Source organism: Vulpes lagopus, chromosome 19, assembly GCF_018345385.1.
Source record: "Vulpes lagopus strain Blue_001 chromosome 19, ASM1834538v1, whole genome shotgun sequence".
NCBI classification, from domain to species: Eukaryota; Metazoa; Chordata; class Mammalia; order Carnivora; family Canidae; genus Vulpes; species Vulpes lagopus.
This window is the reverse complement of record NC_054842.1, coordinates 22,988,544-23,004,028: the sequence shown is the minus strand read 5'-3', so window position 1 is coordinate 23,004,028 and position 15,485 is coordinate 22,988,544. Positions and strand designations below refer to the sequence as shown.

The following is a 15,485-nucleotide window of genomic DNA, read 5'->3' as shown; positions in this document are numbered from 1 at the left end:
TCATTCATTTCCCACCTTCTCATATGCCTACTGGCAATTTCTTCCAATTTAAGGGCCAGAGACTATTTTTTTCCTCAAGTCCCCTTTAAATGACAGACTCTATGCTGCTTCCTTGTGTGTTTGTTTAATTTTTATGTTTTTTGGGGGGTGTCTTTGTTTTTAGGGTTATTTTTTGTTGTTGTTTTGGAGTTTTTGTTGCTGTTTTTTGTTTTTACCTTTTTGCTGCTGTCTCTATTAGCTGACTTCACTGAAAATCAAATCCAGTGATAACTCAGCCAGAATAAATGAGTAACCTGCTAAGTAATGTTACACAGCTTCTTTTGAAAAAGGAATTCAAGACATGCTTGACATCCATCTATCAAGCCTGGTTAGTGCTAATAAAATCAAGCCTCCCACAGTACAGGTGGATGGGCTGACTGACCCTGTATTTCAAGTGATTCATGGTAATTTGTGGTTCCTCATGATAATTAGAAGTCCTACAGTAGGAAAAAGTGAAATAACTTCCTCCAATTGATGGATGCTGTCAGGAAACATGCCTTATATACCTGTATTTCTCTGTGCCTCTCTATTTTTTTTTAACTGCTTCATTTCTTTTTTTTAAAATTTTTATTTATTTATGATAGTCACACAGAGAAAGAGAGAGAGAGGCAGAGACATAGGCAGAGGGAGAAGCAGGCTCCATGCACCAGGAGCCCGACGTGGGATTCTATCCCGGGTCTCCAGGATCGCGCCCTGGGCCAAAGGCAGGTGCCAAACCAGTGAGCCACCCAGGGATCCCTCTGTGCCTCTCTAATCAAGTATCTTGAGCAGCTCATTTTGGAGGGTGGTATGTAGTTTTAAAATGGCAAAGTGGGTAAGTTAGAGGGAAGTTAGGAAGAAGCTGGAGATGCTTCGAAATCCACACCTGCCCTGAGTCTGCATATGGAAGCATCCATATTTCTCCATCAGCAGAGCCTAGGGAAAGGCATATAACCTTCGAAGTACCTCTGCCTTCTTTCCTATGTTGGGTGGGGAAGAGTAACAAAATCTGAGAAGATGCAATAAATACACTTTCCCCCATTCATCCCACTGGATACATCTAAAGAAAAATCTTGGATATTATATATATGGAAAACAAGACAGAAGTTGGATTGGTTAGGGACCTTGAGGCAAAAAATGATAAGGTATTGAGTTCTCTAAGTTTTCTTTTTGCTTAATATATTCCAGACTTGGAACTAAAGAAGCTGACAACTCAGAAATGCCAATGGATAGAATCTCTTCAACAAACATTGGCCTTCACTATCCAAAGAACCAGAAAAGGGATAATCTGGAAAGACAGAAAACTTTAGACAATACCTCTCTACCTAAGCCATATATCACAGAAAAAATTGCTACCCTCACCTCCAGCCACTCAAGATAAGACTGAGTGGGCAGTCTAGACTTCTACCCTTGCCAGCATGATTTCAGAGAGGCCAGAATAGAGAGCCAGGAATTTCACTATCACCAGGTGATAACTTCCCCTTGTGGGATCAATAAAGACCATGTAAAAAACCTGGATTTCCACGGACATCTGGCAGTAATAAAGCACAATTTATAATCCCAGCTAATCCGAGGTTAGTTTCCCATATCAGTGAGAGCCTCATAGGAAAGAGTAACAAGACATTCCTCATCCCAACCAGAGAGGTGTTGGTGGAGACATAATAGGAGATGTGAACCCCCACTCAGTAATGACAAAAACCTCTCACCTACTTGAGTTGACAGTTAATGACAATTAATGACAATAACAATTAAAAGATACCAACTTAAAGATGACAGAAATGTTAGAATTAGCTGCCAAAATTTTAATGTAGTCATCATAAAAATTTTTCAATGAGAAATTTCAAACACTAGCAACAAATTAAAAGAATAGAAAGTTTCAGCAAAGAAATAGAAAATATAAAGAACCAAATTGAAAAATACAATAACCAAAATAAAAATATCAATGGATGAACTAAATAGCAGATTGGAAGGACAGAGATAAAGAACAATTAAAACAACAGGAAAAAAAAGCCAACCAGAACAACAATAAAAAAAAAAGTCTAAAAACCAAAAATGAACAATCAGGCATTGTACGATTAAAATGAAATGTAACATTCATGTCATTGGAGTTTAATGAGTAGAAGAAAAAGAGAAAAAAGTCCTTGCAGAAGTGATGACTTCCTAAATTTGGCAAAATATACGAAACGACAGATTCAGGAATCTTAGGAAACTCCAAACAAGATCAACCCAAAGAATTCCCATACAAAGATACATCATAGTCAAACTTATGAAAATTAAAGGCAAAGGAAAAATCTTGAAAGCAGCAAAATAAGAACACCTTACCTAGATGCAAAAAAAAATATTTTAATAAGGGTAAATTTTTGTCAGAAACCATGAAGGACAGAAGAAAATAGCACAATATTTTTCAAGTGCTGAAGAAACAAAAACTATTAATACGAAATCCCATATACAGAGAAATTACCTTTTAATAATGAAAGAGAAATCAAAACTTTTCAGAGGAAGGAAAGCTAAGAGAATTTATTGTTGGCAGGTCTACCCTAAAAGAATAGCTAGAAGAATTTCTCTAAACAGGCGGGGGGGGGTGGGGAAGAGGACCTTACTTGGAACATAAAAAAGGAATAAAATATACACTAAGCAAAAATGTTGGTAAATACGATAGATTTTCTTTCTCCTATTTTCTAGTGATGTTTTCCTTTAAACTAAAAAATAATAGTATCACTGTGTATAGTGATTCTAAATATATATAGAAGAAATATTTAAGGTGATTATATTATAAATAGGAAGTATAAAAGGACTAAAAGGAGGTAAGTTCTCTATACTTCATATAGACTGGTAGAATGACAATACCCATCAACTATAATATGCTACGTATATATAATGTTATGCCGAGAGCAACCACCGAAAAAATTTACAAAAAGATACTTTAAAAAATGTATAGATAATTCAAAATGGTATTCTAAAAATGATTACAAATAATCTACAGAAAACAAGAAAATGGGAAAAAGAAAGGGAAAACAAAAAAAAAATGGCAGACTGAAGACCTAACATATCGATACTTACATTAAATATAAAAGGTTAAACATATCAATTAAAAGACAGAGAGTGGCAGAGTGGGTTAAAAATTGTGATGCCAGAAACTCACATATGATGTAGGCAGGTTAAACGTAAAAAAAATTAAAAAGATATGTAATGAAAAAATTAATAAGAAGAAAGCAGGAGTAACTATATTAACATTAAAGTGGATTTCAGATCAAAGAATATAAGTAGAGACAAATTATATATGAATTATCTGAATTATATTTGACAAAAGGATTAATCTATCAAGATTATACATATGCAAGAGAGCTATAAAGTATGTGAAATAAGAACTGAGAGAATTAAAAGTAGTAGAAACAGATCCACAATTATAGTTAGGGACTTCAATGCCCTATCTAAACAATTGATGGAACAACTAGAGAAAAAACCCAAAAACAATATATAATTCAACAATATCATCAATCAATAGAATCGAGAAAACTCCACCCCAAAAAAGCAGAATATGCATTCTTTTATAGTTCCCATGGAATGTATACCAAGATAGACCATATCCTTATCCATAAAATAATTCTTAAAATTTTTAATTGAAATTAGAATATGTTTTTAAAGCAAAATAGAATTAAGATATATACAAATTGATAACGGAAATATAACCGAATTACCCAACAATAGGAAACTAGGAAACATACTTCTAAATGACACATGGACTAAGAGCAAGTACTAAGAAAAAAAATTAGGTTACATTGAACTGAATAAAAATGAAAACAAAATATATCAAAATATGTGGGATGCAACAAAGCAGTGCTAAGAGGAAAATTTATAGTACTAAATACAGACATTATAAAAAGAGAAAAGCTTCAAATATATAATCTAGGCTCTCACCTCAAAAACCTTGCAAGGGGCCCCTGGGTGGCTCAGTTAGTTGGGTGTCTGACTCTTAGCTTTGTCTGGGGTTGTGAGCATGGAATCCAGCTCCACATCAAGCTCTTCACTCAGTGCAGAGTCATCTGGAGATTCTTTCCCTCTCCCTCTGTGCCTCCCTGCTCTCTCTCTCTTTCTCAAATAAATAAATAAAATATTTTTTAAAACCTAGCAAAAAAAAAAAGAGCAAAATAAACTCAAAACAAGCAGAAAGAAGGAAATAAAGATAAAGTAGAAGTAAATGAATTTGAAAATAGAAAAACAATAAAGTTGGTGAAACTTACAAATTTCCAGCAAGAATAACAAAGAAAAAAGGAAGACCTAAATTATCAATACTAAAAACAAAACAAGATATCACTAAAGACCCTTTGACCTCAAATAATACTAATAATGAGGAGGAAGAAGAGGAGAAAATACTACAGACAATTCTATGCCAGTGGAGTTAACAATGTAAACAAAATGGACCAATTCCTTGAAAAGTAGCATTAGCAAACATACCCAATATGAAATAAAAATCTGAATAGGGCTGTAACTATTAAGGAAGTTGAGTTCATAATTTAAAAACTCCAAGAGAAAAATCCCCAGACCCAGATGTTTTCACTGGAGAAACCAGTGAAGAATTAACACCAGTTCTAAACAAACTCTTAGAAGATAGAAATAAAGGGACCATTTCTTTATGCAATATTAAATTAATATTACCATGATACAAAAACCAAGGACAATAAAAAATGGAAAACTTTAAGACCTCAAAAACAAAAATTTTAGGATGTAGCATTCAGAAATATATTAAAATAATTATACACCATAACCAAGTGGGGCTTATTCCAGTGATTCAGTATTGGTTCAATATTCAAAACTAAATCTAATCCTCCATATTAACAGACTAAAGAAAAACCACATGATCATATCAATATATGCAGTAAAAAATTTGACAAAATTCAACAGTCTTTATGATAAAAACTCCTAGAAACATAGGAGTAGAGAGAAGTGTCCTCAATTTGAAAAATAGCATATATAAAAACCTTATAGTTAACATTATTCTTAATAGTTAAAGACTGAATGCTTTCTTCCTAAATTCAGGAGCAAGATAAACACATCCATGGCACCACTCTTAGTGGTGGAAATTCTAACCAGTTCATTAAGGCAAAAAGAGAAAGGGAAGGAAGGAAGGAAGGAAGGAAGGAAGGAAGGAAGGAAGGAAGGAAGGAAGGAAGGAAGGAAGGAAGGAAGGAAAGAAGGAAGGAAAGAAGGAAAGAAGGAAGGAAGGAAGGAAGGAAGGAAGGAAGGAAGGAAGGAAGGAAAGAAAGAAGGGAGGGAAAACAGCTTAGAAAGGAATAAATAAAACTTTCCCTATTTGCTGTGACATGATGTTATGTGTAGAACATACTTGAGAATCAACAAAAAAACAGAACTAAGTGAATTCAGCCATGTTACAGGATACAAAAATAGATAGACACCAAAAATTTTAAATACCACTTACAATCATTCAAGAGAGAATGAAATAGGGGTACATCTAACAAAACATGCATTCAGAAACTACAATAATCTGGTGAAAGAAATCAGAGAAAATCACAATAAATGGAGAGACATACTGAATTCATAGGTTGGAAAACTCCACATAGACAAAGGTGAATTCCTATAAATTGATATGCAAGTTTACAATAATTCCTATCAAAATCTCTGCAAGAAAAGATTAGTATAGAAAGGCAAAGGAACTAGAACAGCTAAAAGAATTCTGAAAAAAATAAACAAAATGGGGGAATTCCCTTTCCTGATTTCAAGATCATATACTTACAGCAATCAAAACTGTGTGGAACAAAAGAGAGAATTACAAAATAGGCTCATGAATATGCCCAACTGATACTTGACAAAGTTGCAAAAGCAGTGCAGTGAACGAATGAAACCTTTGCTAAAACATGAATACCTATAGGCCAAGAATAAATAAATAAGTAAATTTCTGTTAAGTCTCACACCTTGTAAAAAAAAAAAAATTAGCCAAAATGAGTCATGTTCATAATGTGTGAAACAGATAACTATCTATAGAACATTGGAGGGTATAATAAATATCTTTAAAGGTTTTATTTATTTATTCATTAGAGACAACCATTCCCCTGTTTTTTTTTTTTTTTTTTTTTTGTAAGTTTAAATCCTTGAGGGGTACAGCATCACGTGGATTCTGTGGCCAATAGCTTTCACAGGAAGGTTGCTTCGGAATTTGACACAAACCATGCGGCTGTTTCCATGAGCACGAGTTACTTTTCCCCAGATTACTCTGGTTTTGCTTGGTTTGCCACCAGGAGTTACTGTGTTGTTCTTTGCTTTGTAGACATAAGCACATCGCTTGCCGAGATAGAACTGTTTCATCTCAAGCATAAACACCTTCGATCTTAAGTAGAGCTGTGTGCTCCCTCTGGTTCCGGAGACCCCGTTTATAGCCAGCAAAAATGGCTTTGGACCAAAGCCTTCCAGAGAGAGGCAGAGACACAGGCAGAGGGAGAAGCAGCCTCCCTGCAGGAGCCTCATGTGGGACTCGATTCCAGAACTCCAGGATCATGTCCTGAGCCGAAGGCAGATGCTCAACCTCTGAGCCACCCAGGCATCCCTTATAATAAATACTTTTGTTGCATCTTTAGTCTTGGATTAAAGGGGGTTGCTATGCTTATCCACAAGAACTACATAAAGAATATTTAATTCAGGTAGTAAATATTATACCAGAAATAAAAAACTTAGAATAATTAAAGTAAGATATGCAATGTTATATACACTGATTTAAGATTTATTTAGAATCTGAAAATTAGTGATTTGGACAATTGAGAATTCTCTTTTGAATTCTACATGGCACTAAACAATTTAACTGACAGTGTGGTCCCTACCCAGGTATAGAAACTAGGCATATACAATATTTTTGGTTCTTTTTTTTTTTAATGTCAGTGATCAATAAATTAAAAATAAAATGAAATTACACTTTTTGTAAGTCTGAGGCAGGAGGCTTTAGCTAGAATTTAACTGTTCATATGAACATATTATCTCTGACATGTGGAAATTTGTTTCTTTATCATTAGGAATTATCTGCTTTAAAAAAAAGATGAGTGAAAGGCACCTACCTGGGTGGCTCAGTGGCTGAGCATCTGCCTTTGGCTCAAGTCATGATCCCAGTAACTCGTGCTCATGGAGTCATTTATTGGGCTCCCTGTGGGGAGCCTGCTTCTCCCTCTGCCTGTGTCTCTGCCTCTCTCTTCCTGTGTCTCTAATGAATAAATAAATAAATCTTAAAAAAAAAAAAAAAAAGGAAGAGCATCTGAGTGGCTCAGTCAGTTCAGTGGTTGCCTTTGGCTCGTCATGATCCCAGGGTCGTGGGTTTGAGTGCTGCCTCAGGCTCCCTGCTTGGGGAGTCTGCTTCTCCTTCTCCCCATTCCCCTGCTTATGCTCATGCTCTCTCTCAAATAAATAAAGCCTTTAAAAAAGGGATCTGGGGGAGGGAAGTGAGGGAGATACATCCTTAAAAATACATCATGTATTTTCCCATTGCATTCTATCAACTTTCCTCTCCCTTGCCAGAAACAGGTTCTTTTTCATCACTTTAAGGTCAAGCAAAATTTTATAAGGGATATAGGAGATAAGAAAATATTTAAAATCTTATCCTTCTTATTTTATACCTGAGAGAAGAAATGTGCAGTAGAAATATGTGAGTCATAAATATAACCAATGTATATAATTTTAAATTTCCTACTAGGCATACTAGAAAAAAATTAAAATAGATTAAATTAATATTAACATAATTTTATTTAGCCTAATATATTCAAAGATTTATTGTTTCATCATAAAAATATTAGGGATTTTACGAGCTTTTCCTACACTAAGTCTTTGAAATCTGGTATGTATTTTACACTTGCAATGCTTTCAGTTCAGACTAGCCACACTTCAACTGCTCACTAGCCACTGTCTAGTGGCTCCCATATTGGACAGTGCAGATTAGAGAATAAAAAGCAATGGTTTTTTTATTTAAAAAGATTTCATTCACTGATTTTGGCCACCCTAAATAGTGAAAATTAGGAAATCCTTGGCATGCCTAAAATCTTCATGTATTTATGCTGCTAGATTAACCTATGGATTAAAATGGACTTTTTAATAATAATATACAATTGCATATTCAAGGTTGATTTATTTCTTCATCAGGTCTTTATTCCTTTTTGTGAACTAAAAATTGACTGTAATTGTGTGGAAAATCAAGAACAAACTGCAACATTTTGCAATAGTTCTGTAGTAGTGATATAATAATAGATCACATTAATCAAAAGAAAAGATGTGCTCCTGAACATCTTTTGCACTTACTTTTTTTTAATTGAAATATAGTTGACATGTAATGTTATATTACTTTCAGGTGTACAATATGATGATTTGACAAGTTTATATGTTATGTTATACTTAACCACAGTGTAGCTACCATCTGTCACCATACAACACTATTAAAATATCATTGACTATATTCACTAGGTTGTACTTTTCATTTCCATGACTTATTCATTACATAACTGGAAGACTGTACCTCCCACTCCCCTTAACCCATCTTGCCCATCATTCCAATACCTTCCTCTCTGGTAACCACTGCCTTCTCTGTATTGATGAGTCTGTTTCTACTCTTTGTTGCTTATTCATTCATTTTGTTTTATAGATTCCCTAAATAAGTGAAATCATATAGTTTTTGTCTTTCTCTGTCTGATTTATTTCAATTAGTATAATACCTTCTAGATCCATCCATGTTGCTGCAAAGGGCAAGATCTCATTCTTTTTTTTTATGGCTGAGCAATACTCTATTAATTTATATATATTATAATTATATATATATTTACATACACACCAATTATTTATCCATTCTCTTTTGATGAGCACTTGGATTGCTTTCATATCTCCATTATTGTGAATTAATGCTGCAATAAATGTAAGGGTGATGTATCTTTTTAAATGGGTGTTTCTGGTTTTTTGTTTTGTTTTTTTTTCCACCACATACCCAGTGGTGGAATTATTGGATCATATGGTATTTCATTTTGTAACTTTGAGAAACGTCAATACTGTGTTCCACACTGGCAACACCAATTTACATTTCTACCAAAAGTGTACAAGGGTTATTTTTTTCTCCTTATCCTTGTCAACACTTGTTATTTCTTGTCTTTTTGATACTAGTCATTCTGACAGGTGTAAGGTGATATGTCATTGTGGTTTTGATTTGCATTTCCCTGATGGTTAGTGATGTTAAGCATCTTTCCATGTGTCTGTGGCCATCTGTAAGTCTTTGGAAAAATGTATATTCAGGCCATCTTCCAATTTTTTAATCAGACATTTTTGGTGTTGAGTAAGGTTTTTGTATATTTTGAATATTAAACCTGTCAGATATATCATTTTCAAATATCTTTTCCCATTCTGCAGTTTGCTTTTTCATTTTGTTGATGGTTTCCTGTGCTGTGCAAATTTTTTTTCATTTTGATGTAGTCTCAATAGCTTTTCTTTTTTTCTTTTGACTATCTATCTCACTTATTTCAACTCTGGTTCATTAATTCTTACCTTCTACTAATATCTAGTAACGTTGGGTGCTTCTCTGGCTGTCTTTTCTTGTTTATGCTTGGCTTTCCTTCTCTTTATTTTATTTTTTTGAGTGTGTGTGTGTGTGTGTGTGTATCTGTTATAGTTTTTGTTTTGTGATTACCATGTAGAACCATGAGGTTCACAAATGCCATTCTAAATATATAGAGGTCTAAATTAAGTTGATGGTCACCTAAGTTTGAAAGAATGCTAAAATGACTTCATTTTTACTTCCGCCTCAAGATTTTATGTATACATTGTCATATATTTACATATTTTTCTTTTTGTGAACCCCGTTAGCTATTTTTTTAGATATAATCAATTTACTACCTTTGGCTTTTAATCTTCACATTAGCTATATAAGTGATTGCACTTTTATCTTTATTATCTGTTTGCTTTTAGTAATGCTTTATATACACTTTTATAATTTTCCTCTAATTATGGATTTTTCTTTTCCATTTAAAAATATCACTCTAAAATTCCTTGTAAACCAAGTTTAGTGGTGACAAATTCCTTTAACATTAGTCTGGGAAACTCTTTAGCTCTCCTTCCGTTCTTGATAATCTTATCAGGTGGAGTATTCTTGGTTGTAAGTTTTTTCCTTCAGAAGTTTTAATATATCCTGCCACTCCCCTCTGACCTGCAAAGTTTTTGCTGAAAAATTAGCTGATAAGACTTGCCTTTTACATAACCAGTTGCTTCTCTCTTGCTGCAAATTCTCTCTGTATCTTTAATCTTTGACATTTTAATTATTATGTGTTTTGGTGTGGAACTCCTTGGGTCCATCTTTCTTAGAATTCTCTGCTTCTTAAACTTGAATGTCTACTTCCTTCCCTAGGTTAGGGAAGTTTTCCACTATTATTTCTTCAAGTAAATTTTATTTATTTATTTATTTATTTATTTATTTATTTATTTATTTATTTATTCATGAGAGAGGCAGAGACATAGGCAGAGGGAGAAGCAGACTTCCTTCAGGGAGCATGATGTGGGACTCAATCCCAAGACCCCTGGATCATGACCTGAGCCAAAGGCAGATGCTCAACCACTGAGCCACCCAGATACCCTCAAATAAATTTTCTGCTCCTTTTGTTCTTTCACTTCTTGGACCCCTACGATGCTAATGTTTGGCTCACTTGATGTTGTCTAAGAAATCTCTTATCCTAATTTTTTTCTATTATTTTTTCTTTTTGCTATTCATCATGGAGGCTTTCCATTGCCCTGGCTCCCAGATGGCTGATCTGTTCTTCTGCAGCCTTTAATCTACTGCTGATTTCCTCTAGTATATTTCTCACTTTAGTTACTGAATTCTTCAACTCTGATTTTTGAAATACATTCTCTTAGTAGAAGTTCTTATTGAATTCATCACTCTTCTCTCCAGTCTGGTGAGCATTTTTATGGCTATTACTTTGAACTCTTTATCATGTAGATTGCTTATTTTTGTTTCATTTAGTTCTTTTTCCAGGGGTTTGTCTTATTCTTTCCTTTAGAACATATTTCTCGGGCTCCTCATTTTGCTTGACTTTCTGTATTTATATTATGAGTTAGGTAGAATAGCTATGTCTCCTAAACTTGAAGGGATGATCTTGTGTATGGTCATCATCTGTGTAGACTGTATTGCCTGGTTACTTTGGCTGGTCAGAGCTGTGGCTGTCATAGGCTGGGGGGTCTCAGGGTACTCTGTGCTGGGGACAATGTGGTGGGATGGCTGGAGCTGAAGTGGATGCAGACCCAGGCAGTCCTGGGTGTCTCTGCACAGAGGGCAACCTGGCCAGACTGTTAAAGTTGAAGTGGTACAAGCAAGGGAGTAATCAGGCTCTCCACACATAGGTTGTCTTGAGAGGACAACTAAATCCAAAGTGAGTACAAGCCAACGTGTCCTGGGGTACTCCTCACAGGAAGCAACATGGTGATTTGGCAAAAACCAAGGCAGGCATGGGGCAGAAGTTCCCAGGGTGTTCTGTGCAGATGGCATCCTGGCAGTGTGGCTGAAGTCAAAGCAGTATGGGCTTGAAGTGTCCTGGGGATCTTTGCCCCTCTCACCTTGGTGAGATGGCTGGACCCATAATGAGTGATGACTAGGGGTGCCACAATTTGTGCCACACTGAGGCTGCCTTGATGTGATGGCTAGGGCTAGTGTGAGATAGGGACCCCTTCATTTTCCCCTCATTTTAGTCATCTCTGGACTTGCTGCATTGACAGACACAGAACACAACCACTACCTCCCACCTCCATGGCTACTACCTTCTTCTGAGCCACCATCTTTAACTCTCTAGATTACTTAATAGCCCTGGAATTCTCCCTTCCTTCTGCCTGTGATTCTCCATAGTCTATTCTGAACAGAGAAACCAGAGGAGTTATGGCAGATTATATAATTTCTCTAAGCAAACTTTGCAATTCATTAATTTTTCTTTCTTAGAGTAAACACAACAATGCCCCTGAACCATACACAACTTGGCCCTCATTATCTCTCAGATTTCAGTTCCTACTGTTCTTCCCAATTCACACTCTATCCCAAACACCCTGGCCTCACTGATGTTCTTTGAAAAAACTGGCAAAATCCATTTGTGAGTTCTCTACACAGGCTGTTCCCCATGCCTAGAATGCTCTTTCTAAATGTTTTGGTTTACATGGTTTCTACATGGTTTCTTTCTCAGCCCCATCAACTCTTTGCTTACTTTGCTTACTTTCACTTTTTAAGTGAAGTCTAATATATATATATATATATACATATATATATATCTTGATCTAGGGAATTTGCCTTTTTTGTTTACTGTTGCATCCTCTTACCTAACAGAATGCCTAAGTACCATGCTAGATAGTCAATATGTACTCATTAAATATATTACTGAACTAGAGGTCAGCAATTTTACACTTCAGTAAGCTACCTAGTGCAATTGGACTGTGCATTAATATCAAAAGAGCTTTTACTTCTATAAGAAATCCAGAAGATTCGCACTTCTTCATGGTTTATTCTATTTCATTCATTATATTCTTGTTAATGAGAAGTATTTGACCTTTCATCATGACTCTGCATATACAAACTTGGCAATGAACAGCAATAGAATATAACACAATTTGGCACCTTTGATTAATGAACTTAAGATATTTTTATTCAGGCACAATTCACCAGGCAACATGAAACCAGAGTCGCCTCATTAAATTGTTAAGGTAGTCTATAAAGTAGAAGTCCTATAAATTGGGTAAGGTAAGGATTAGCAAAGGAGAAAGCAATCATGTATATACAGAAAGAGTCTTTTTCTTAAAACTTCTTTGGATTGGTAACTTATCAACATTAGGCACTAACTGGCAATAATTCACATGTATTCAAACCCAAAACTTTTCAGCAAGGTGTGAGGTTTTAACATGGCTGGCTAGTGAGGGGTAACAGGCTACTCCAGCATGTACATACTTAAAGGAAACTATTTATTTCTTATGACTCTTTGAGCTATTTTAGAGTAATAGCAGATCTGAATAAGTAAACCTGAAAATAGTGTGTGGGGTCTTCTTTGAGACTTGTGCTTCAGGTTAATTGTTTTCATTTTTTCTATTTCTATTTAAAGTTAGAAAGCTCCATCCTATACATTATAAACTCCCTGGGAGCATATGACTGTATATGTTTAACTGCTTCATTTTAGAAATCAACAATCACACACTAGTATATTAAATAATTATCCAGAAAATTAAGAGGATATAAGTTTGTTGAAAATTTCAGGGTGCTCTCAAAATTAAATACATTCGGTGTCTAATTTGTTACTAAGTATGTCACATTTAAGACATTCTCTCAAAATAATATTCTTAAATCAACTATATACTACCCATCAAATCTCCTATTTTTTTCCACAATGATATCCTGGTTGCAAAAATTGGAATTACACACAAAAAATAGAATAAAACAATTTATCTGATTGATGTAAGTAAATTTTTTTAAAAAATCTTTATTCAAAAAAAAAAATTTTTAACTGTTTTAAAATAATGAGTGCTTTGGTTTAAATGTTTAGATCTCTACTTTTTGATTTCCCAGTTCTGTGTAGACTCAAAACCCAGAGTAATAAATGGGGAATTTGGATACTTTAGCTCAAGGAATTCAATATAGAAATCAGAGTGACTTCCTGGAAATAAAGGGCAATGCCAGTATTTATCAATGAATTTATTTGCCACTGCATGATGGTATTCATTATGTCCTTGAAACATACACATTCCAAATGTGTTCACTAAGGACAGTTGAATACAATCCGAAGATGAGAAGCATTATCAGCTGTGTAATCACCTGGTTGTGGTAAATGGTTTAAAGACCATATAGTATATAGACTATAAAACATATATAACAAAAGTAAGACATGCAAAATAAGTATCCAAAAAGTATAAACAACAACCCAACAAAAAATTTAGTCACCACTGATAGGAAAAATGTTTACTAATATATGAATTAATAGAACAGATAAATAGAATCCACTTTGGTTATGATTTTTTATTTGTTTGCCTAAGTCACTAAGTCATTAGAGCTTGTCACTGAAAGAAAATGTGATCAAATTTGAAGAAAAGTTTAAATTTCACATATCCCGAATTGCTCAGCAAAGCCTATACTCAGTACATAAAATCCTAATATTAGAGTATATACCAATTATTTGTTTAAACTTTTGTGTATATTAACCCCTGTTATAGGTGTTTGTTTGTTTTGTTTTATAGAGAATTATACTCAGAAATCTATAAGGTAAAGATATTTCCAAAATATGTTTCTTTCCTTTCTGACTTAACAATATCACAAGAATATCACCAAATCCTATATATGTATCCGAGTGCATTATTTCTCATTTTTTCTTTTAAAAAACAGTTCTTTTTAAAATCAGATTCTCTATGTAAATTTACCATTGATTTTTCTTAGTTCCGTAATCATCAGAAGTCTTGAAAAGCTAAAAAAAAAAAAGAAGTCTTGAAAAGCTATTTTATGATAAGTAAGATCATTGCAATGATGTTAATCATCATTAGAAGTAGTATTTTACATTATACAAATTACATGGGTGTTACAACGTGCCTTGGGTTTCTTTCCCAATGACTTCCAAGAAGAAATTAGAGAAAGAGCATGAGCACTGGGTGTTACACTCTATGTTGGCAAATTGATCTCCAATTAAAAAAAAAAATTTAAAAAAAAAAGAGAAAGAGCTTATTGCTATACAGATTTAAGTATCCTGGAATATACTATATCTTTGTTTTAGATAAGAAGCTGTAACCATAGTTAAATTGCAATTAATTATTCAGTCACTGCTTATCCATTTTATGGATTATCTAAGTCCTTTGTTTTTCTGGTCATTAATTCATCTTTCTTTTGGTAGATGGGGAAGGAATGAATAGCTGGAGGTCAAACTAGCCTTGGATACATCTTGGTTTGGGAGTAAGTTAAAGCTGTTAGCCAAGAGGAAGTTTGAAATGATCTCCGGCAAGGTTAGTCATACACTGAGACATTTTGGGCAGCTGTTTATAAGGAATAAATTAAAGGAAACCTGTCCAAATAGTTTTAGTGACCTATGTAATCATTTTCTATTACTCCCTTGACAAATCACCAGAAACATTGTGACTTAACGCAAATTAATTATCTTATATTTTTGTAAGTCAGAAGTCTGACACAGGTCTCATTGAGTTGAAATCAAGGTATGAGCAAGTCTGCATTCTTTTCTGGAGTTTGTAGGTGAGGAACTATTTTCTTTTCCTTTCTAGTTGCTGGATACTAACCACATCTCTTGGTTCTTGACCTCCTTCCTCCATCTTAAATGAGCAGTATACCATCTCTTTGACCTTCCTTCCAGCATTACATCTTGCTCTGATCATAGCTGGGAAAGGTTCTCTACTTTTAAGGACTCATATGTTAAATTGGTCCACCCAGAATATCTGAATAATTTCCTCATCTGAAGGTCTGTACCCTACGTCAAATCTGCAAT

At 34.4% G+C, this 15,485-nt stretch overlaps 1 protein-coding gene across 1 annotated transcript; it reads right to left on the bottom strand.

Annotated features, from left to right (window-relative positions):
- Positions 1–6,117: 6,117 nt before the first annotated feature.
- On the bottom strand, positions 6,118–6,445 carry LOC121479077 (60S ribosomal protein L35a-like; the record flags this gene model as incomplete). The annotated part of the gene is given in 2 exon segments (XM_041734580.1): positions 6,118–6,331; positions 6,333–6,445. Coding segments are annotated over 2 exon segments (327 nt in total), but the record flags the coding sequence as incomplete, so codon positions are not given.
- Between the last annotated feature and the right edge of the window lie 9,040 nt (positions 6,446–15,485).